This window comes from Eschrichtius robustus, chromosome 8 (genome assembly GCF_028021215.1).
Source record: "Eschrichtius robustus isolate mEscRob2 chromosome 8, mEscRob2.pri, whole genome shotgun sequence".
Classification (NCBI taxonomy): Eukaryota; Metazoa; Chordata; class Mammalia; order Artiodactyla; family Eschrichtiidae; genus Eschrichtius; species Eschrichtius robustus.
In genome coordinates, this window is record NC_090831.1 from 123,033,505 (window position 1) to 123,054,759 (window position 21,255).

General features: G+C 43.9%; 1 protein-coding gene across 4 annotated transcripts in view; it reads left to right on the plus strand.

Annotated features, from left to right (window-relative positions):
- Nucleotides 1-21,255, plus strand: part of CUL1 (cullin 1) — a 109,779-nt gene that overhangs the window by 77,185 nt on the left and 11,339 nt on the right. For all 4 annotated transcript variants that reach the window (XM_068549616.1, XM_068549615.1, XM_068549613.1 and 1 more), the window contains exons 8-14: nucleotides 1,984-2,146; nucleotides 3,067-3,197; nucleotides 16,105-16,212; nucleotides 16,292-16,398; nucleotides 18,728-18,776; nucleotides 19,456-19,587; nucleotides 20,855-20,972. In XM_068549616.1, coding sequence (XP_068405717.1) covers nucleotides 1,984-2,146; nucleotides 3,067-3,197; nucleotides 16,105-16,212; nucleotides 16,292-16,398; nucleotides 18,728-18,776; nucleotides 19,456-19,587; nucleotides 20,855-20,972 — 808 coding nt within the window. The remainder of the gene's footprint in view (nucleotides 1-1,983; nucleotides 2,147-3,066; nucleotides 3,198-16,104; nucleotides 16,213-16,291; nucleotides 16,399-18,727; nucleotides 18,777-19,455; nucleotides 19,588-20,854; nucleotides 20,973-21,255) is intronic.

A 21,255-nucleotide genomic window follows, 5' to 3' on the forward strand; every position in this document is an offset into this window, starting at 1 on the left:
TACAGGGGATGGAAAGCCAGTGTCCCCCGGAGAGTGAATCAGCAGTGATACCAAAGCTTTACCTTTCATTTTGGGGGAGAGAAAAGTTTTTAAGAGATGACTTTTTGCTGCCAGGGTATTATGTTCTTCCAGGAAACAGGTATAACCTTGAGAAAAAGTGGTGCTTTTTGGTTTGCATGTCCTGTATTTCACCAGCTTTAGTTCTTGAGGTATCAGTCTTAATGAAATACTAGATATGAAGCAGCAGAGGCTTGGAACTTCAGAGTTAAAGCACAGAAAGATCTTTTATTGTTTTTTAAAATAGCTTTGTAATCAGGAAAAAAAAAACACAACTGTAGACTTGCAGGGAAATACAAATAACATAAACCTGCACACACTTGGGACACTGTTACTTAAGTATGCACATAAACAGCAAGTTGGAGTAATGCTATAGGGTTTTGTTTTGTTTTTATTTATTTGTTTTTGGCTGCGCTGGGTCTTCGTTGCTGCGCGCGGGCTTTCTCTAGCTGCAGAGAGCCGGGGCTACTCTTCGTTGCGGTGCACAGGCTTCTCATTGCGGTGGCTTCTCTTGTTGCGGAGCACGGGCTCCTGGCGCATGGGCTCAGTAGTTGTGGCTCGCGGGCTTAGTTGCTCCGCGGCATGTGGGATCTTCCTGGACCAGGGCTCGAACCCGTGTCTCCTGCATTGGCCGGTGGATTCTTAACCACTGCGCCACCAGGGAAGCCCTATAGGTTTTTTTAATAACATTTTTTCCCCACTAATTTATTACATTAACGTATTTTGTATTTACTGGATAGCAGTATTCCATTAACCAAATAATATAACAAATTATATCTTATCAGAATCTTCAAGTATTTCTTAATTTGCAAATTGTTCCTTTTCCTTTCCCATGTTTTTATTGCACATACTTACTGATTTTTCAGAGATTATTATATATTAAGGATATTGACCTTTTGATATATACTACAGATATTTTCCAAGTTTATTTTTTCACATTTAACTCTTATTTAGAATGTGCAGTAAGGTTTAAATTTCTGCAGTTGAAACTATTGTCCTATTAGTAATTCTTGACAGTGCAAGGCCTGCCCAGTCATTTTTTCAGTTTATGTTTTTTTGGCTCTTGGATGTTTATTCTTCCACTTGAATTTTTCTAGATTTCTCCAAAATTATGCCAAATTTAGAAATCATTTTGGGAAGTATTGGCATTTTTACAATGCATAATATAGTTTTTCACTCTTTATTCAGATTACCTGAATAATGCGAGATCATTGAAATTTCTTGCTTTGATAATTTAGTGGTTCCTAGGTGATACTTTACACCACACATTTCTGGTAATATGTTGTAAAACATACCAACTTTTATTAATTTTGCTACTCTTTTAAATTGCATCCCTGTTTTCCTCTCTTCCTTGAAGGGAGATGGAAGAAATTGAGACGAGTAAATAATCCAGTAGATTTCAGAGATGCATATTCAGATGATTGGCAAGAGAAGGCCATAATATTTAAATTTTTTTAAAGTCTAATTACTACTGGTTCTTTCCATGTGGTCATTTCAGGGAATGTATTTATGTGACCCTTGACCTCAAGTAGCTCTCAGTCAGAGGGCATGGTTCTTCCCTCCGTGTCTGTGTGCAGTGGAGAATCCACAGCTTTCTCAGAGTGTCACCCAGGGGTATTACCCCCAAAAGGTGTGAAACGCCACGTATCTGTGGGAAGAAAATTGATGTAAATACATTTGGACTGTTAATCATGATAACCTCATTAAGGTCATTTAAAGAGGACTTGGAAGCAAAAACATAGGTTACAGAGGACGTGGGACACATCAGTGACTGGTTAGTTATAGTTGGCATTCATCCTAAAATCAGAGAAGCCCTCCCCTCCCTTTTTTTTCTTCGGGCAGGTTTGTGAGTTTCATTTGCTGTTATTTCTGTTAGCAGTTTTTCAAAAGCAAACCCAAACCTCTGACTTGAGTTAATTCCCACAGGCGGAGGCTCGTTTGCTGGAGGAGCAGCGGAGAGTCCAGGTCTACCTTCATGAGAGCACCCAGGACGAGCTAGCCAGGAAGTGCGAGCAGGTGCTCATCGAGAAGCACTTGGAGATCTTCCACACGGAGTTTCAGAATTTATTGGATGCCGACAAAAATGAAGGTGAGCCACTGAGATTCAGAACACAAGGGTATGTATTTTGATCTGAGATTTTGAAATTGCGGGAAGTTCTAGACTCAGAGTTATTAGCATTTCCAACACCGGTCATTCTTTAAGAGATTCACGTGTGAGATTGTGTGTGCGCGTGTGTGTACCTTGTCCTGTGTTGATTTCAGACCTCTGCAGTGTGTTTGGGGTGTGACTTTGGGGGAAGAGCATCTTTTCAGTTTGGTTTGGAGTCTAACTTGTTCCATACACCTTAGCATTAAATGATGCTACCACTGGTTTTTGTTTTTTTTTTCTCACGTATGTTTCTTCTGAAAATTCTTTAAGATGAGAAGGCTATAATTTTGCAGAAGTATTTCCTTTACCCCCCTCCCTTGTTTTACTGGAACATTTTAGGAGCTCAGTAAAAGAATGGTGTTTGGATTCAGGATTTTTCTTTGGTGTTCATATATCAACCATGTGCCATACATATATTAAGTGAAGAATATGGGGACCCTTTTGTGACTTATTTGTTTGTATAGTTGAGATGGATACTCATAAATACTCCTTAAATTTATTCATTCTTTTAAATAATATTTGAGTGCCTATTATGTGTCAGGCATAAATCATATCTCAATCTCAAATTTTAGGAAGCATCAGATGTAGTTCCTGATCATCTTCTTTCTCTATTAGTAGTTTCTCCTAGCAAGGGGGAGAATATGCTTTTATAGTAGCATGACTTCATTGTTACTTTCAGCTAAATATACATATGCTAAATATAAAGTATTTGGTTACAGTTAAGTGCATTTGATTATTAAGGTGTAAAAACACGGTGGTTTTATTTCAGTGTACCTTTCACCTCTGTAAGCACTTACTTAGTGGAATGGATATGCAGAGTTTGTTTCTGTGCATAAAGGTGTGGTGCCTTCTTCTTTCAGATTTGGGTCGCATGTATAATCTTGTATCTAGAATCCAGGATGGCCTGGGAGAATTGAAAAAACTCCTGGAGACACACATTCATAATCAGGGTCTTGCAGCGATTGAAAAGTGTGGAGAAGCTGCTTTAAATGTAAGTACTGTTTAACTGAAAGCCAGTCGGGCCTAACCATTCCCATGCACGGACTGCAGGTGTGTCTCGTGTCGCCACTTACAAATCCAAGGGGTAAGATTTTCACTAGAGTCTCGTAGAGAACCTTGTTTTGGCTTTCTAAAATAGAAGGTTCACAAGCATCTTTATTTAGTAAACATCTTCATAAACTCTTCTCTGGCACTTTTTAGGCATTAAGGATTTAATTTCTTGATATTCTTTTTTCCTTTATGTCTTCTCAAAATTACATTCCTTGCACTAGAAGAGAGAAGATTATTCCATAGAAAGAACAGGCTAAAGCCTCCTAGAGACTTGGCTCTGGCACCCACGGGCCACAGGCTGCCCCTTGCAGGAACTTCATTCGGTCTGTGTACTGCCCTCCCCTTGAAGCTCACTGGGCTGTTTGCCCTGGAAAGGCCCTGAAATGTATGACATTTCTCATACACACCCCCATCCCCACTGCAGGAGGCACAAGAATATTCTGCTGGGTTATCTATAATTCACTTGATAATTTTACATAGGAAGTACCGTGTGTTTTTAAGAGGTAAGTTGTCTTCAGTTTTGTCCCTATTGTGAACTTTAGTTTTGATAGTGTTTGGGACAACTATTGGAGAAGAAAAGCTTCTAGAACACACAGCTGGTTCTTAGGTCTGAATCAGAAAACTTTTTATCTCTGATTTTATTGTGTTTGGTGTTAATTATTTCAACAATACTATCTTTAATATGTTTTTTTAAGTCTTTATTTTCCTGCTATCTTTGGGGGGTCCCTTTTCCACTTTTAATTATGGGGGTTGCTGCCTCACTTGTTATCACATCTATGAAGTATTAGAGGGAAGAATGTAAATAACCTTTAAAGGGCCTGACACACACAGGCAGGTACCTGAGATTCAGAAGGGGTGACCTGATGAAGATATCTTTTCAATAACGTAAGGGGTTTTCACAGATGTTAATTCAGAACCCGGGTTGGCTGTGTGGGCAGCAGAGCCAAGTTAAATGACTTTCCTTCAAATGAGTTAAGCGGCGAGTCTTATTTCATCAGATATGGATTAGAGTAGCAGATAAATGAAGCAGGTTTCGCTTTTTCATGTAAACTGTTAAATGTTAGATATGAGATTGGCCTTAGGGACTCATGTTGTAGGTGAATATAGTTAGATTAAAAATCAGTAGGATAACTTGCTTTTTTGTTTTCATAGGAATGATGGGATATTCCTTCTAAAGTCAATCTTTTCCAAACCAAGTAAGGTTCTAGATGGGGAAATAATCACGTTGTAATTCTCAAGTACCATTTTCTCTTTCTTTTGGATACAGTCAGCTGCCTGATTGACTTGGTCAGTGAGTCTTGAATCTGAAGTTGACCTTTTCATGGCAGTTAAAGCACAAGTTCAGCTTCTAAGTAAAATTATTTCTCTATTAGTAGAGACTTCATCCGTCAGCAGTAGACAGCAAAAATAAACTGTATTTACCAGCAGTTATATTTTATTGGAAATTAAGCTTTTAAACAATATTTTTATTACTTAGATGTAAGCCACTGATATACATGTATTTAAACACCAAAATAAGATTTTCCCCCGTGAAGAATAATTATATATAACTTGGTAAATTTATATTGCATCTGCCTTAACTTTCAAAAGTCAAACATTTTAAAAATACATTATTCATTATAATTATTATTTCCATAGGAACTGTTTTTATATTGAACTCATGAAACTGGTTTTTTAAACTGTTGTGAGGAAAAGTTTCTTGAAGAAAACAAATAACTTTTCCTATTTTCTGCAAAAGGAGTTTTCCCTGGATTTCCATTTTATTGGCTCATCTCTGGAGTTTCGGTTGACTCGTAAGTTCGTGGTGCAGTCTGACTGGCGCGTGGATTTCTTTACGACCTTCCCCGGGCTGGGTCGGACCTGCTACCTTTACTCACCAATGTTGTGAAAGGCCAGGAAACTTGAAGAAGCGCCAGAGAGAGCACATGTAGCCGGTCTTAGCCTGACTCACAGCAGCTGCTTATTGTAAGACAGACTAAATACAGCTGCTAAAACATAAATAATTTTAAGTAGGTATTCATTTTTATCACATGTGTAGTAAACGTAAAAGATGTATTGTAACCCAAACCACGATGGTTTTCCAACACCCATTAATGCTGGGAAAAAAAAAAAAAAGTGGCAGAAAAAGGAGATTGATTGAATCAGTAAAAAATTACAGTTATCGTACCTAATTTTAAGTGGGGTTTAATTACTTTCAAAACAGTTTTTAAAGTTTTTCACCTAACTGAGTTGAATCATAGTATATGAGAATCATTTAAATTCATCTGTTAAATGCCATAGAAGGCACTGCTTAAATGATTTTTTTTTTTTAAGGGCTGAGAAGTTATCTAGTCCTATGATTCCATTTATCCCATCAGTTTGGCTAGAAAACAAGTTTTACTGCTAATCAGTGTGGCCTAGGCTGAAATTATTACAGGTTTCACATTTGTAATGTGATTCAAATAATATTTTTGTGTTAGAAACTTCAAAATCTACTTAAGAATTTTCTGAGGGCATTTTTTTTTTCATAGTTAAAACAGATTTGAGAATAATGGCTGTTCCTGGGTAACCAGGGTCCGGGAAATCCCCCTCATGGTGTCCCCCTCTCTTTACCCAAAGAGGAACTGGCAGTCTTCCCCCGTGAAGTGTGACTGAAACCCTGAACACATGTGCTGTTTTTAGACACACTGCTGCTTGTACCTGCCCCGCACCCAGGCCGGGGAACGCCAGGGAACGCAGCTCGGGATCAGGGCTCCTTTCAGGGTACAGGGGCTTCAGGCTGAAGCAGATCAGTGTGGGTCCATCCCACCCACCGTGACGTGAGAGTCCAGCTTGAGGAGGAGTCCTCTCCAGCCTTCCAGAGATGCTCGCGACTGAGGACACTCACGCCTAGCCACGCTGCAGGCACCGTTAGCATATTGCGTCGGGGCAGCAGTAGAACTTTGGAAACACAAAGAAATCTTCAAGGATGGGTTTTAAACAGGTTTAGAGCTGAACAAGGGATCAGATAATTTTTTTCATGGGCAAGTTTATTTCTTAGGCAAGTTCCCTCGTGCGTGGCCTGTGGACCGAAAGGAGACAGTGGGGCAGCAGCAGGGTAAATCAGCACATTTCACGTTGCCTTCAGACTGTCAGGAGTCGAACACTGAGAGACCTCGTGTGCTTATGTAGACGGGCCAGAGCACTACCAGTGTGCTCAGTTGTTGGCAATGTAGTAACAGAAGAAAAATAATCCGTATTAAAATATAGGAGGAGGTTGGCCGGTCCACTTAGGTCTTGAGGGGGAACATCTTGAAAGCAGAGCCCACACCTTCAGGTGTTCATTTAAAAAGATTGAAGCCCGCGGAGCGGTGGCCCGGTGCTGGGTTCTCAGCTGTTTCGTCTGCCAAAGCAACCAGCTGCTGGTGCCGGCTGGGGTTAAAGCTCAGAGGACCAACAGATGCCGCAGAGAACACGGAAGTCATTTTCGTTCATCCAGCAAGCATTTACGGCCTTCCTGCGCTGGCTCTGCTGTCGAGAATTCCAGTGTGAGGTGCCTCCTCACCTTTGTCTTCTCATCAGATCTCACTTTGTCTTCTCAGATCTCCGTGACCTCATCTGCCTGCTTTAGTGACTGTATTGCGGGTCCGTTTTAAAACTCACATCTTCCTTCCTTGGTTCCTTAGCACGGAGGCGGCAGCTGTGGGGCATGTGCCACGCGGCCCCACCCTCTGCCCCTGGCAACTTGAGTCTTCTAAGGTGGAGTCGTTGCCTCCTGAATGTGGGCGTGGCCGCGGGGTCCTCCCAGCCCGTCAGCCCCCAGCAGCGCCGTTGCCACCTTCCGGTCCTCTCTGCTGAGTCAGCGGAGTGGGGACGTGCGGCCTTCCTTGGCTCGCCAGGCTTTTCCTGTCTAGTCCCAAAGCGACCCTTGTAATCTGGGCCCCGTCCCTTCGTTTCTGGATGGTCTTACATCTCTCCCATTCCTGTTCATCCCTCATCTTGCTTAGCAGTTCCGTCTTCCAAAAATACTCCTTGATGCATGGGCAGTTTCACTCCATGTTCTTCATCCGTTGCTTTAAATAAAGCACAAAAAACCCCTCTTCCCTAAAATAATACGTTAAGTCTTCCATATTATATTAAATCAAAATCCTCTTCTAATCATGGACCTCATCTTCCAGTGGAACTGTTCTGTCCTCATTCCCCCCAGAACACGTCCTTGTTTATACTCACGCTACCGTCTCTGCCTGTAACGCGGTCCTTCCTTCCTTCTCGTTTTATCCCGCTTTTGAAGGCCAGCTCAAATCCCACTTTCTAAAAAAAATGCTCTCCACTAACTATTCCCGCCCAAGTGGTTGTATTCTCATCCTAAGCCATTAGGGCATTTAGAAAAATCTCCCAAATGCCACTTTATATTTGTGTATAACTTCTGTGTTTCTTGTCACTCCATCTATTATAAATCCCTTGAGAGTAAAGCTGACACCTTACTATGGTTTGATACTCTTTATAATTTTAGAACTAGCGTCTGATACAGCAAGTAGTTATTGTTGATAATGACGATGACCATGGTGGCAAAGAGGAAGGGCCACCTGCTGCCGCCCCCAGCTCCTTTCCAGTTCCATCCTCCTTACTCTTCATCCTCATTATGTCCGTCATCAAAACGTTTTTAGACACTCCCAGTTCCATACGTGTGCCGTGCTGTACCCTCCTGGTTCTTCTCTCTGCTTAGACATATTCCTTCTTTTTTTCCTATGTGTTATAAACACCTTTATCTTTCAGTACCCTCAAATGCCATTTCTTCCATGAAGGCTTTCTCGATCACCCCTTTGAAATAACAGCATGTTGGACTATTTCCATGACATTCACACTCCGTATATCTTAGATGTCTGTGTAAATGTCTTCTACAGGGATGGCTTTATCCATCTTCATGGCCTCAGCTCAGCACTGTGCCTCATACAGAATAGGGTCTCGGTCTGCTTATGTCTTAATTATACTCCACCGTTGCCAACAGGATTCAGGGCGGCTTACACAATACATACAAGACAATAGGATAAATGAAACAGAGAGCAGCAAAATAAGGGCTGGAAACACAGATGAAGCTAAGTGTAGGATAGCACTCAGAGTGCGTGCTGTGAAGTCTGGTCTCTCATTAGAGGTGGGTTACAAATGTGCCTCTCATGTTTTCCATCAGTACAGAGAGCTTGCTGGAAAGGACAGTTGGTAGTACTGTGAAGTACAGTCAACTCCTTGATTCATAGTGATCTTAGGGAACGAGCCCGTAGCTCAGAGGAATGACTTTATCGGCATTCAGAACTGACAGTACCTTTCCTTATGGCCCATCCTAAAGAGAACACCAGCCATGTGGAAAGTCATGCATGTAAATACAAAGTAAATACCATATCAAGTCATTGGATGGCTTTGTAAGTTCCCCTAACGCCACAATTTTATAGCAAAATAAAGTTCAGGAAAAGAGTCAATACAGACTTGTAAGTACTTGCTGGTGAATGCTTGACGATGCAGTTGGTTCCATGTTGAATTTTTAATTAACACACGATTCTGCTGCAGTCTGGGTGCTATTGTTCTTCCCTACAAAGAAAGCTTCATAAATCAGGTATAGAGAATGTTTCATTACTCTGTCTTCAGGGCAGAAGTGGCAACAGATAAGCACAAAGTCCTCTTTGAAACCGTATCTTGATTTAGTGACCTCAGTCTAACTGGAACTGAAATACAATCCAACAAGAATGGGCTTGTAGATGCTTCGATGCTTCGATGTAGATGCTTCGATGTCCAGCAGGGCTGTTGGTCTGACAGTGGGAGGTTGGGCTGCAGAGCCAGACTGGGGCACAAAGTTGTGAATATTTACTTGCAGCTTGGGAAGCAATGGTGTACTGAGACGGAGAGGCGATTCAGGAGCGGCCCAGGGCTGCCAGGGCGATAGTGCTTGTAAGAGGGAGCAGTTAAAGCGGAGAGTTTTAAAAGCAGCAGTAAAATCGGGGAGCTCTGACGAGCATATTTTTCAGTATAAGACGAAGGGGTGAGTCTGGGACCCCTTACGAAAAAGAATTATGAAAAAGTTCCACGATTGGGATTGAGGACTCACTTGTGTGTGAACGTACACCAGAACGAACAGAGTAACACAGTGCTGGGTGCTTCTGGCAGATTTGGGTTTCATTTATACAACCAAGATTCCCTTTCTCTTCTGGAAAAATGCTTAAATAACTTAGTCCTGACTCAACCTTTCTGTGGGTGGTAATAGAAGAAGATTATCCACGCAGAGCTAAACTTTAGCTCGGGAACCTTACATTTGGAGTGTGACCCGGCTTTGTGTGGACAAGGGAGGTGGGAAACATATCTATCGTATCTTTAAAGAGTGTGGAGAGGGTAGGATAAGAAAATCCTAGACTATTACAGCTATAGGCTATCCCTTAAAGCTGGGTGATGGATTATGGCAGCTGATTTTACTATTTCTTATTTTGAATATGTTGAAATTTTTCCATAATAAAACTTAAAAAAGCAAAATGAAAGAAATGTAGTAGTTTTGGTGCAGTCGATGTGGGAAAGGAGAAGGAGGAGGGAGCAGGTTGCAATTTTAATTACATAAAGAACTGATACTTGGTGACAGTGCAGATTGGTTCAGAAAGCACGCAGCTAAATTTGTGAATTCGTCTTCTGTCTTGCCATGAGATGAAGAGGATGCCATTTTCTCTGAAGGAAAAAATACACAAATGTCCATTTTTAGTCTGTGATAACCAGGCTCTGAGAAGACTCACTGTATCCTTTGTGTATCCAGGAAACACCCTTCTCTCCTTCAGCTGTAGGGAGAACTCCAGTCCTTTCACAAGCAGACCCATCGTGGAAGCCTCTTCCTGCCCAAATCTGACTTTATACCCCACATGAAACTGAATTTTGGCTTCGTCTTTGCTGCGTATCTGTACGTCCTGAAGTGGCCCCTGCCCAGTTCAAGGCCAATCCGATGCGACCCGTGAACTTCTCTGGCCACCCACCCACCCGCCTCCCTCCCGTATACGCTGCTCCTACTTCTGAACTAACGCATTTATTACTTTCTGAAACATCATTCTTTCACTTAGAGAAGACACGGTTTTTCTTGGCAAGTCTAACTTAGTTCCACTTTCAAGATTTAATATTTTCGCCTTTGATCACCCAGCACCTAAATCTAGTCAGTTAGAGCCTCAGCATTTACAGGGTAACCAACACCAAAGGGCTGACTGCAGGCACACCTGGGATTCAGGGCGAGGTAGGGGTGAGCGGGCACGAGGGGCCAGGGTCAAAAATGGGAGGCCACACGGTCACGTAAGTCAGGTCAGGGATTTGTAAAAGTTTATCAGAGTCCGAAGGTCATGAGCAGATTAAAGATGTGTTCATTACGCTCTGAGGCTCATAAGATGAGTAAAAATGACTGAAGCAGAAAGTAGCAGGTGGACAGAGGTTGAAATGGTGGGAATGGAGAGCGCTGGTTCAATTGCTAAGTTTGTCTTGATATTTTAAACTTTAAACCATTCTCAGAAAACTAGTGATTTCTGCTTATCTAAACAAAAGAGTTGAGGTGATGGAGTAAGAAAAGCCCATTAAAGGACTTCCCTGGTGGCACAGGAATCCACCTGGCAATGCAAGGGACACAGGTTCGAGCCCTGGTCCGGGAAGATCCCGCATGCTGCAGAGCAACTAAGCCTGTGCGCCACAGCTACTGAGCCTGCGCTCTAGAGCCCGCGAGCCACAACTACTGAGCCCGCGTGCCACAACTGCTGAAGCCTGCGTGCCTAGAGCCCGTGCTCCGCAACAAGAGAAGGCACCGTGGTGAGAAGCCCGCGCACCGCAATGAAGAGTAGCCCCCGCTTGCCACAACTAGAGAAAGCCCGCATGCCGCAACGAAGACCCAACACAGCCAAAAATTAATTAATTAATTAATTAATTTTTTAAAAGCCCGTTAAGAAAATGTGAGACTTAGAATACTAAATGGTGTTTGAGGTCTCCCATTTCTCTCCCAGTTTGGGGAGGGGGCCGTTTGGGTTTTTTTGGTTTGGGTTTTGGGGTTTCTGCTCATTAGTTAATATCAAAATTACTTTTAAAACCTGAGTGCACATAGGCTGGCAGTGGGGGGGGCACCTCAGAAAGTGCTGAGTGGTGGGGAGCCGGGCTGGGGTTAAAGCTCCCACGCGTAATTGGCAGAGTGTAGTCGGTGGTTTGGGATTGTTCTTTTTCTGAACCTCTTGCTTCTCTGTGTTTTGCTGGGAGATGATGTGACTCCAAAGGGGACGTGCTAATGCTTACGGGGAAGAAGAGTTCCCCTGACCCCGAATGATGGCGTGGTGTGTCCTCGTCAGTGGAGACACATTTCTTTCCCTTTCCTTCTTGAAGAGACACAGCCCCGAGGTGGGGATGTCGGCCTCATGGAACAAGGCCCCGGGTGGCCTGTGCTGCCTCCGCCTGCCCCCCGCGAGGACAGGAGGCCGGGTGCCGCCCGGGGCCCTGGAGGCCGCACAGGCTGAGAGCGCGATGCGCGTGCGTGAGGTGGGGGCCCCAGGCCTGTGGCCCCCGTATCCTCTTGAGGCAGAATTACAGTATTCCTTAGGATCGCAGGTGACCCCGAGAAATCCTGTGTGATGTGCAGCAGCTCCCCGTGAGGTACTGGCCTCACTCCTCTGGGCGTGCCTCACGCGCCTCCCTGCTTTAACTAAGGGTGAGATGGAAGTTACGTCAGGCTCCTAAAGTGTGTTTTCTCTCTGTGAGACGGGCTTTTAGAATTATCTTGTTAGTGGAAACGTGGGATAAAAGGTAGTAATTCAGTTATGATTATGGTTGTTCCTGATTTGGCCATTTCAGAATGAGTTGGCGAAGTACAGGAGGCAAGGCAGGCGCAGTCTGGTGAGCCCCTTGAGCTCATGCCCGGCGAGGGAGGCCACCCTTGGCGACAGCTCACGGGGATGGTGAGCTCGTGTTAACAGGGAAGCCTGGCCTGTCCTGGAAGCTCAGGGAGGTTCCCTGGAAATAGTGGAGACCAGTAGAAGAGTTGGAGCTGCCTGGGCAGGTAGGGGTCCTAGACAGAGCAGAGACCTGTCCTGGCCACCGAGAAGTCTGCTACGACAGGAAGAGGGGACAGGGCACGAGGTAAAGCTGCGAGGGTGGGCCCGGGCTGGCCAGACCACAGGAGACCTCGAAGGCCAGGTTGATGATACACCTTAATCCTCAGAGCAAGACGGAACCAGGAGAAGGGTTATCATAAAACCGGACACTGACAAGATCAGAGTTTTGTTTTTTTACAAAATCGCTACCATGTAGAAAATGGATTAAAAGGAAGAAGAGTTGCTAGTATACCAATTAGGTATGTTAGAGTGGTTCAGATGGAAATGACACGGGCTGGTGATGGGGGGACACAGAAGGAATTAAGTAATTAGACTCTGTAATGGACAGGATTTGTGTTGGATAATTGTTGAAGCTGGACGATGAATACGTGGGGTGGGTTTTCCTGTTCTTTGTAATTTTGAGTATGTTTGACTCTTTTCTACAATAACATGTTGAAACAAAAGAAATGGAAAGAGAGGTCCAGAGAGCAGCAGGGCCAGGGAGGAGATCGGGCCAGTTCTGACACGCAGAGTTTGGGGATCCCTCCAGGCGTCCGCGGCAGGTTGTGTGAACCGAGTGGGGACGTCTGGTCTGGTCTGGTCTGGAGAGGAATGTGACAGCCATTGGCAATAAAGACACCAGTCACGTAGGAGCTGGATGAGCTCCCTCCGGGACCAGCCTGAGAGGTGTCCTGTTTCTTATATGCAGAGAGCTCTCATGTACTATTGAGTAATCACGCCAATTACGGACTACATTTTTTTTTTTATTGGCGTATAATTGCTTTACAATGTTGTGTTAGTTTCTGCTGTACAATGAAGTGAATCAGCTCTATGTATACCTATATCCCCTCCCGCTTGGACCTCCCTCATCCTGCCCCACCCCCCCCACCCCCATCCCACCATCTAGGTTGTCACAGAGCACCGAGCTGAGCTTTCCTTTTTTTTTTTTTTTTTTTTTTAACGTCAGAAATTCACGTCTTCATGTTCTTGAAAAAACATACATTTCATCCAGCTGCTCTTTTCTCTCTCCTTACCTCTGTTGCTTGTCTAACCCTGCAATCTGGTGCCCTCTGAAGAGACCATCGTTTACCTCCTGGTTGCTAAATCACTCACCTTTTGAACATCTTTTCTCTGTTTGGCACTGCTGACTGCTCCTTCCTTAAATTCTCTCCTCTGTGTTATTCCTGTGTGTTCCCGTCTCCATCTGCCCTTGCCAGGTTCCAAGGTGGCTTCTCTCTGGATCTCAGATGCTAAATTCAAGTCTCCAGGGCTCAGTACCTTAGCGCACTCTTCCCTCAGTGGGTTCCGTTCACACCCTCGCTTCTCACCAGCCAGGCTCCTGGCTGGGTCTTCTCCTATAGCAGAAAGAATCTGGAATTGGAGTCTGAAGACTTCTGTCCCCTTAGGGAAGAGCTGTCTTTCCATGGGGAATTCTGCTGGGCATTTTTGGGGACATTTATGTTTTTCCAAATCCTAAATCTGAGAAAAATTGGTCAAGAAATCAAGAAAACAGGGAAAAGCATTGGTAGTTCTCCTGCAAACATAACGGTCACCGTGGAGACTTTCCTGATTCAGAGGACTCCGTTGATGATGGTCCAGGGCAAGGGGAGGGGTGCTGACGTGGGGAGTCCAAGTTTCAGGTCGTCTCTGGGAGCCAGGATGAGGCAGAGGAGCAGTGCCGTCCAGGGGGTCCGTCTTCCTTGTAGGTGATGCCCTGTTATAAATGTGTATGTGTCCCTCTCTGCTGCTAAGGGTGAGTCATTCTTGCAAATAAAATGAAAACTAACCTGTTTACATACATAATATACTTTATATCAATCCTGTGAGTGGTCTTCCAAGAAATAGCAAGTTTTGGAAGCAAAGTCCTTAACTTGGCAGTTTTGATATGCGATTCTTTGTAATGCTGTTAACCTTTAATGTTACTTTATTCAAATACTACACGATAATGTTTGCTGGCGTTTTCCGGTGTGTAGATACTTGCTAGAGATTAAGGTTCTTTGTGAATTCTGTAAAAGAACAAATGCAGAGAGAAAAATAATTTGAATGATGTGAAATAATCTGACATGAAATCAGAAAGCAATCTGAATTGGCAAAAGCAACATCAATTTCAGTGGCAAAACCAAAATTAAGTCAAGCAGACAATATTTTCATTGTTAGGAAAAGAAATGAGCTTATATGAAGTACGCTGTGTGCCAACTGAGAGATGCTTTTGGGTGCAGTCTTGTGAATAAGACCATTAATACAGAATGCAAGAAATTCTTCTACACCCGGAATAGTTGTCGTGAAACTAAGAGCCGGATTCTCTGATGGAGCAGTTAATGCTGTGTGTGTTCTAAGTTTTAAGATAGATAATTTTTAAACATTAAATGTACGCGGCATTGGCTTTCAATATTTTAAGTGATTTTTATTTGGCAATTATTTTGTGTTAAATTCCCTTTTAATGTTTTATCGAATGTCTATCAGGTAGAGGCCACTTTACATGTCATTGAAATGATAATCTTGTTATCATTTGTTCGTAATAATAATAATCCTGGCATGTTTATTACATCTTTAACAGAAAACCTCTGAAACTCTTAGTATAACCCTGTCTATCACAGAAAAATGATTTACTCTTAATGGTTACTCATTATTATTTTGAAACAAGTCAAGTGTCACAAAAATGCAGAATAACTAGAATTGGGGGAGTTCCGGTTTCTCGTTCCTGAATCCCGAGGAGAAACACCTGTCAGGAATTTGGAGACGCTGGCAAACCATTTAAGGCCGCCGCACCAGGCCTTGCGTTTGTGGCATGCTGGCCACCGTGCCCGCACCGCGTACCGCGCGGGCTCAGCCTGCCTTCCCGACCTCTCACCCGGGCCCTTTCCTTCTCAAAGGCTCTCGGGAGTCAGGCTGCCCGTGTCCAGGCCTGACTGCCGCCGCTTAGGCCCTTGGCCGGGTGGTTGCCTCTGACTTTGTTTCTCCGTCTGTGAGAAGGGGATGCGAACAGCACTGGCCTCGCGGCAGGGCAGTGGCAGCCCTCTGCGGGCTCAGCGCTGTCCGGTGCCTGGCAGGCTGTCAGCGTCGGCCTCTGCTTTCCGATTACCCAGGACTGTCTCCTTTGGCGCCCCCCTTCCTGTGTTCCTTCTGTATCGCTCCAGAAGCCGCTCCTGTGGCTGACTTTCACATTTCATTTCCATCCCGTTGTTCCTTTGTCCAGAGACTCCCACTGGGCTACCCGGCCGATCCCACGGCGCTCTGCCTGTCTCCCAGGCCCTGGCCTTTCCCGTCTCAGTTCTCTCTGTTTGTCCACGTGGGTCTTCTGATTTTCCCGGATGTACTAGTCTCACCCTTGCTGCCACGTCTGACCCACCCCGGCCCCTCATCCACACTTCCTAGGACCTAAAAGCTATGTTATCCTTGCATTGCCTGCCCAGCTAAGTTCTAAATAACTGATAGACTGGTTTCCCCAGCCAAAACAAAGTCTAGAAGTTGAATTGTTAACAACAAAAATTGGCAAAGTAAAGCTATCACTTTGAAAGTTTATTTTCTGTGATCCCTTTGAGTTTTCAAATAATTTGAACAATCACTGTTTTTCATATATAGCTTGAAGTCAGTATCTAATTTCGAGTGCAGAGAATATATTTTCTTTTATTATATCTATAAACATCATGTCCTATGTGTTTTGATGATGGAATGAAAACTGTTTCTTGATGCTTACTTGTTAACATCTTTGATGAAGTATCCAAACCTTTTGGAATGTTTTCTAGTAGCATGTTAGTGTGCAATTTAGTCCCCGGAAACCAACTTGTGTGTCTGTTTTTCCCTCTGCCCAAGGACCCCAAAATGTACGTACAGACAGTGCTGGACGTTCACAAAAAATACAACGCCCTGGTGATGTCAGCGTTCAACAACGATGCTGGGTTCGTGGCCGCGCTGGACAAGGTGGGTGCGCTGGCCCGCGGCTCTCCTGGGGACAGTGGCTGGCGCACTGGCCTCTGACTGTGTCTCCTGTCATCTGCAGGCTTGCGGTCGCTTCATAAACAACAACGCAGTCACCAAAATGGCTCAGTCATCCAGTAAATCCCCCGAGCTGCTGGCTCGATACTGTGACTCCTTGTTGAAGAAGAGGTACTATAGTGACTTTGTGTTTTTTCTTAGTAAGCCTGTTTAAGGTCTCAGCCTCTAGATGAGGAGTTAAAATTTACATTACATTTTACGTATGTTAAATTGTCATTTTTGTACCTTTTGAGAAAATACTGTAAACCTAATACACACCTTCTTTGTCTTCCTAAAAGGCACTTCATGTTGTGTGTGCTGTGCCCAGTTCATGTTTTTCTTACATCACTCATGTCTGTAATGGCAGGCGGTGTGCGCGTGACCCTTCAGCTAAATGGACTCCACTGGGCAGGTCCAAGCTGGTGGTGACGAGGGTGGAGGTTACAGCAGAAAGCCACCATTTCTCTTCACTCCCTACTTGCTCTTTTCTGCTGGCCTTGATTAATTTTTTTCCAATTGAAAATCTGCAGCGGCTCCCACTGGCTGCTTTTTAAAACAGAAGACTCTCCACATACTATAGTGTTTTCCTCAGTCTGCGTACTTTTAACGTTTATCTTCATTTAATGGGTTTGTTTTACTGCTGTTTTCATAGTCTTTATATTTTAACCATCTTATTTCTCAACCGGTATTTCTCCTAATCGATGTATGTGTAATTAAGCACTAGAGGCAACATAACCTAATACGGTTTTCTTCTCTGTGTTGTGTTTTTTGAAGTTCTCACTTAATTTTTTGTGTGTTTGTTTTGGTTTTCATCAGCATCTCTTTCACTGAGGAGTAGCTTTTTTCAGTTTAGAAATGCTCAAGGCTTATTTTCCTATCCCAAATATCACACCGACAGATTTTGCAGTAGTCTTCCGTGCCCCCCAATTATATTGGTTTAATATTAATAAATTGTATTTTAAGCACCTCTCAAAGGCTCGTATAATCCCATTACAAAAAAGACTGAGAACACCTACACTACCAGGAAAAAGACTACAAACAAGTCTCACTTAGAAGAGAGTTGTGGGAATCTTAAGTAAAATGTTAGCAAACTAAATTTATCAGCGAACTAAAGAATAACTGTCCAGAACATAGAATAGCTTTCTAGGAATGAATGCAAGGATGGCTCAACAGTAGCAAATCTAATGTAGTTGACTTTATGAACTGAGAACTGTATGAACAACTGTGTGGTCTTCTTGATTGACATGAGAAGACATTTGATAGCTATCTATCTCTTTTAACTTTGCCGGAAAGTGATTTGCCCAAGGCCCAGTGCAGATTGAGTATTTGATTTTTTTCCCCCTACTTATCACAATGCTTGTCTAATGTATAATTTAGCAATTCTAGTCAGATCCACTAATGTATTCATTTCAGGAGTGAAAATGGACTTTAAATTGGGATGCCTCTTCTGACCTGATTTCATTTTTTAGGCTCTATAAAATGAAAGTTTTCAATATCTTAAATATATCTAGGTACTCTCATAGAACTCCAGTTTGTTTGGCAGAATACATAGCTTCTTTTTTAGCCATTGTCTTTTTAGAAATGGTCTCATCAAGTCTCTTGATAGAGGATTCTTTAGCTAAGGCTGCTGAAGCAGGCAGAATGGCGGATAGTTCCAAAAGTGCTGCTGTAATGAGCGCGTGTCAGTGACTAGACTCCAGTGGGCACTGAATTAACCTCTTTGAGGAGAGACACAGCCCTGACCTCTCAGTGAGAAAAAGAGAGAGAATGGACCTTCAGAGCCAACTGTTCTTAAATAGGAACCTGTCTGGGGGTTGGATCATTTTATAGGAATTTATAGGGGTCTTGTTTATAAAGGACTCTTGGGATAAAAGCTTTAAATTTTGATTTACCCTGAAATCACCTTTCAATTAATATTTGCTCCTAGAATAGGGTGAATGAATCAGTTGTTAAAGGACAAGCATCTATTTTGTAGACATAATGACAAACGCAAGGCAACACTTGAGAAGTGGTTTAAAAACCCCTTTCATTGTCTTTAATTATTAGGCCATTAAGAGGCTTTTTTTTTTTTTTTTTTTTTCCTCAGAGTTAAAGCGTATTGCAGAAGGCAATTAGAAAAGTGAAGCTCATTTACTTACATTTAAATGGATTATCTTAAAGGAAAACTTGGTTCAGAATGTTTTGGGAAGCTTTTAACAAGTATCTTCTGTTCAGTTTCATTGTGGATATTCTGAATGATTATATGGGAGAATAGATTATGAAATAGAGACAAAGTATAAGATTGCCAAGTTGCCACAGATAAGGAAAGCTAACTTTCCCTCTTCCACCTGTTAATCTGAAAAGAACTGAGCATTTGAATGTTCAGGACCATGATCTGATATGGTAGTTTGGCAAAGTGGTGCTTGTTTAGTAAATGTTTGCTGATTTGGTTGAAAACACTATGCCTTTTAAAAATTTTCAGTTCCAAGAACCCAGAAGAAGCAGAACTAGAAGACACGCTCAACCAAGTGGTAAGGTGCTGGGTAGTTATGTCGTTACGTTGTAACCTTTTCTCTGACAAGTGGCTTTAAAGTTATTTATATGAGCCATCTGGAATGTGGAAAGTAGTAGAATCATTTACTTTATTTTGAATCTATGATTTTACTCCCTATGTTGAGTCATTAATTTTAGCATTTGTACTTTCCTCATTAGTACTAAGTGTAGACCAACTTAATGTGATTTAAGGGGTTGATGAAAATATTTACTTTAAAGATTACAGGACAGTATTTTTTTTTCACATTTTTTTAAAAATTTATTAATTTATTTTTTGGCTGCGTTGGGTCTTCGTTGCCACACGCGCACTTTCTCTTGTTGCGGTGAACGAGGGCTCCTCTTCCTTGCGGTGCACGGGCTTCTCATTGTGGTGGCTTCTCTTGTTGCGGAGCGCGCAGGCTCAATAGTTGTGGCGCACGGGCTTAGTTGCTCCACGGCACGTGGGATCTTCCCGGCCCAGGGCTCGAACCCGTGTCCCCTGCATTGGCAGGCGGATTCTTAACCACTGCGGCACCAGGGAAGCAGGACAGTATTTTTTTGTCATTATAAATGTTGGCATACAGGGCCGGGCAAGACAAAGCACACGTGTTGGTTTCTGGCCTGTGTTTGGTGACAGATTGTAAGTGCGTTAAGTGTGCTCTCGTGGTGGCTTTCTAGATGGTGGTCTTCAAGTATATAGAGGACAAAGACGTGTTTCAGAAGTTCTATGCGAAGATGCTGGCCAAGAGGCTCGTCCATCAGAACAGTGCAAGTGATGATGCTGAAGCAAGCATGATCTCTAAGTTAAAGGTAAGTGTAATCTTTTCCTGAAAAATTCCAGTTTTCAGTCATTAAAGTTCGTGGTCTCTCCAGGTTATCAGTTGGGCAAAGCCATCGGTCAGTGATAACACGGAGTCGGTGCAGCGTGAGCTCTGCTGCTCCGCTACCGAGAACCCACCACAGTTGTGATGAGCCCAGGTCTCCCCTCGTCGGGCCTCACGTGCTCTCCCGACCACCCCCGCCTGCCCAGCACACACACCCGGGGGCCCTTCTGTTCCAGCCGAGCCCTGCTCGACGCCCAGCGCCCACTCCTGCTCCTGCACCTGCCCCTGTGGCCTCAGCTCTGCCCCCGGCCACCAAGAACTGCTCCACGTGGCGTGGCCCGTACTCACGTGCTGTTGGCCTTGAGCGGGCGGGGTGTTTTGTTTTTTTCTGGGCTTGGTTAGCAATTAGTAACCCCGCGTCTGCAGGAGGACAGAAAGCGTCAGTGTTAGTTTGCTGCTGGGTATTTATTTCTTTATTCAGCCGCCTCTGCGCTTAGCCTGCATTTGTGTCAGTGCTCGCTAGCCTGTCAAATGCTGCTATATGTTTTATAGCATATTTCACTTTGACCCGAAGTTATAGTTCCACGGGTATCTTGTTCAGCTCAGGCTGCTGTACCAAAATACCATAGACTGAGTGGCTTGAGCAAGAGAAATTTATTCTCAGAGTTCTGGAAGGCCGCTGGGAAGTCCAAGATCAAGGTCCCCGCCAGTTCAGTTTCTGGTGAGGGCTCTCTTCCCAGCTTGCCTGGGGCCGCCGGCCACGTCCTCACACGACAGGGAGCGGGGTCGGGGGCAACCTCTCCGTCTCTTCTCACGACCACACTAATCCCAACGTGGAGGAGGCCCGCCCTCATGACCTTTTCTAAACTTAATTATCTCTCTGTGGCCCGACTTCCAAATGCCATCAGCACAGGACTGGGGTAGGGGCACCGTTCAGTCTGTGGTAGTGGATGAGAGACATAGCAAACTGTGTCATCTCGGTGTTTCCCATGGTGTCAGAAATCCTTGCTCTTTGGGCCTGTGTGATAGTTACTGTGTGTATAAAGACATAACCGTTCCATTTATAACTGTATAATTCTTCATAGTGTGTGAATTTTAATCAGTGCATGTTTATACCCTGAGATACAGTTAAACGTTGCTAGCTTTAGTAATACGGTTAAGCGTCTGTCACATGCTGTGAGCCCCATCGGATTCCCTGTATACATTTATATTTCTATAGAAATTAATAAGGCAGTTATCTGGGTTCATTTCAGCAAGCTTGTGGTTTCGAGTACACCTCTAAACTTCAGCGGATGTTTCAAGACATTGGTGTAAGCAAAGATTTGAATGAGCAGTTCAAAAAGCACCTGACGAATTCAGAGCCTCTGGACCGTGAGTACCCCGGTCTCCGAGCTTCCTTTACCGGCGGGGTTCTCGGAGGAGGTGGCGCTAGTGAGCTAGTAGCTAGTGAGAGAGATGGTGGAAGCTGTATCAGAAATCCAGGGACAGGCAAAAGCAAGTCCTTCCCACAGGCACTGCCCACCTCATGACTTGTGTGGTGACAGGAGGTGACAGCCTTGGAAGCGTGTTGGCCTTGCCCGGAGGGCCGAGCCGGTGGGGGGGTGGCTTGCGTCCGGGTCCTGAGCCCCGGCCTCTTCTACTGGCTGACGTGGCT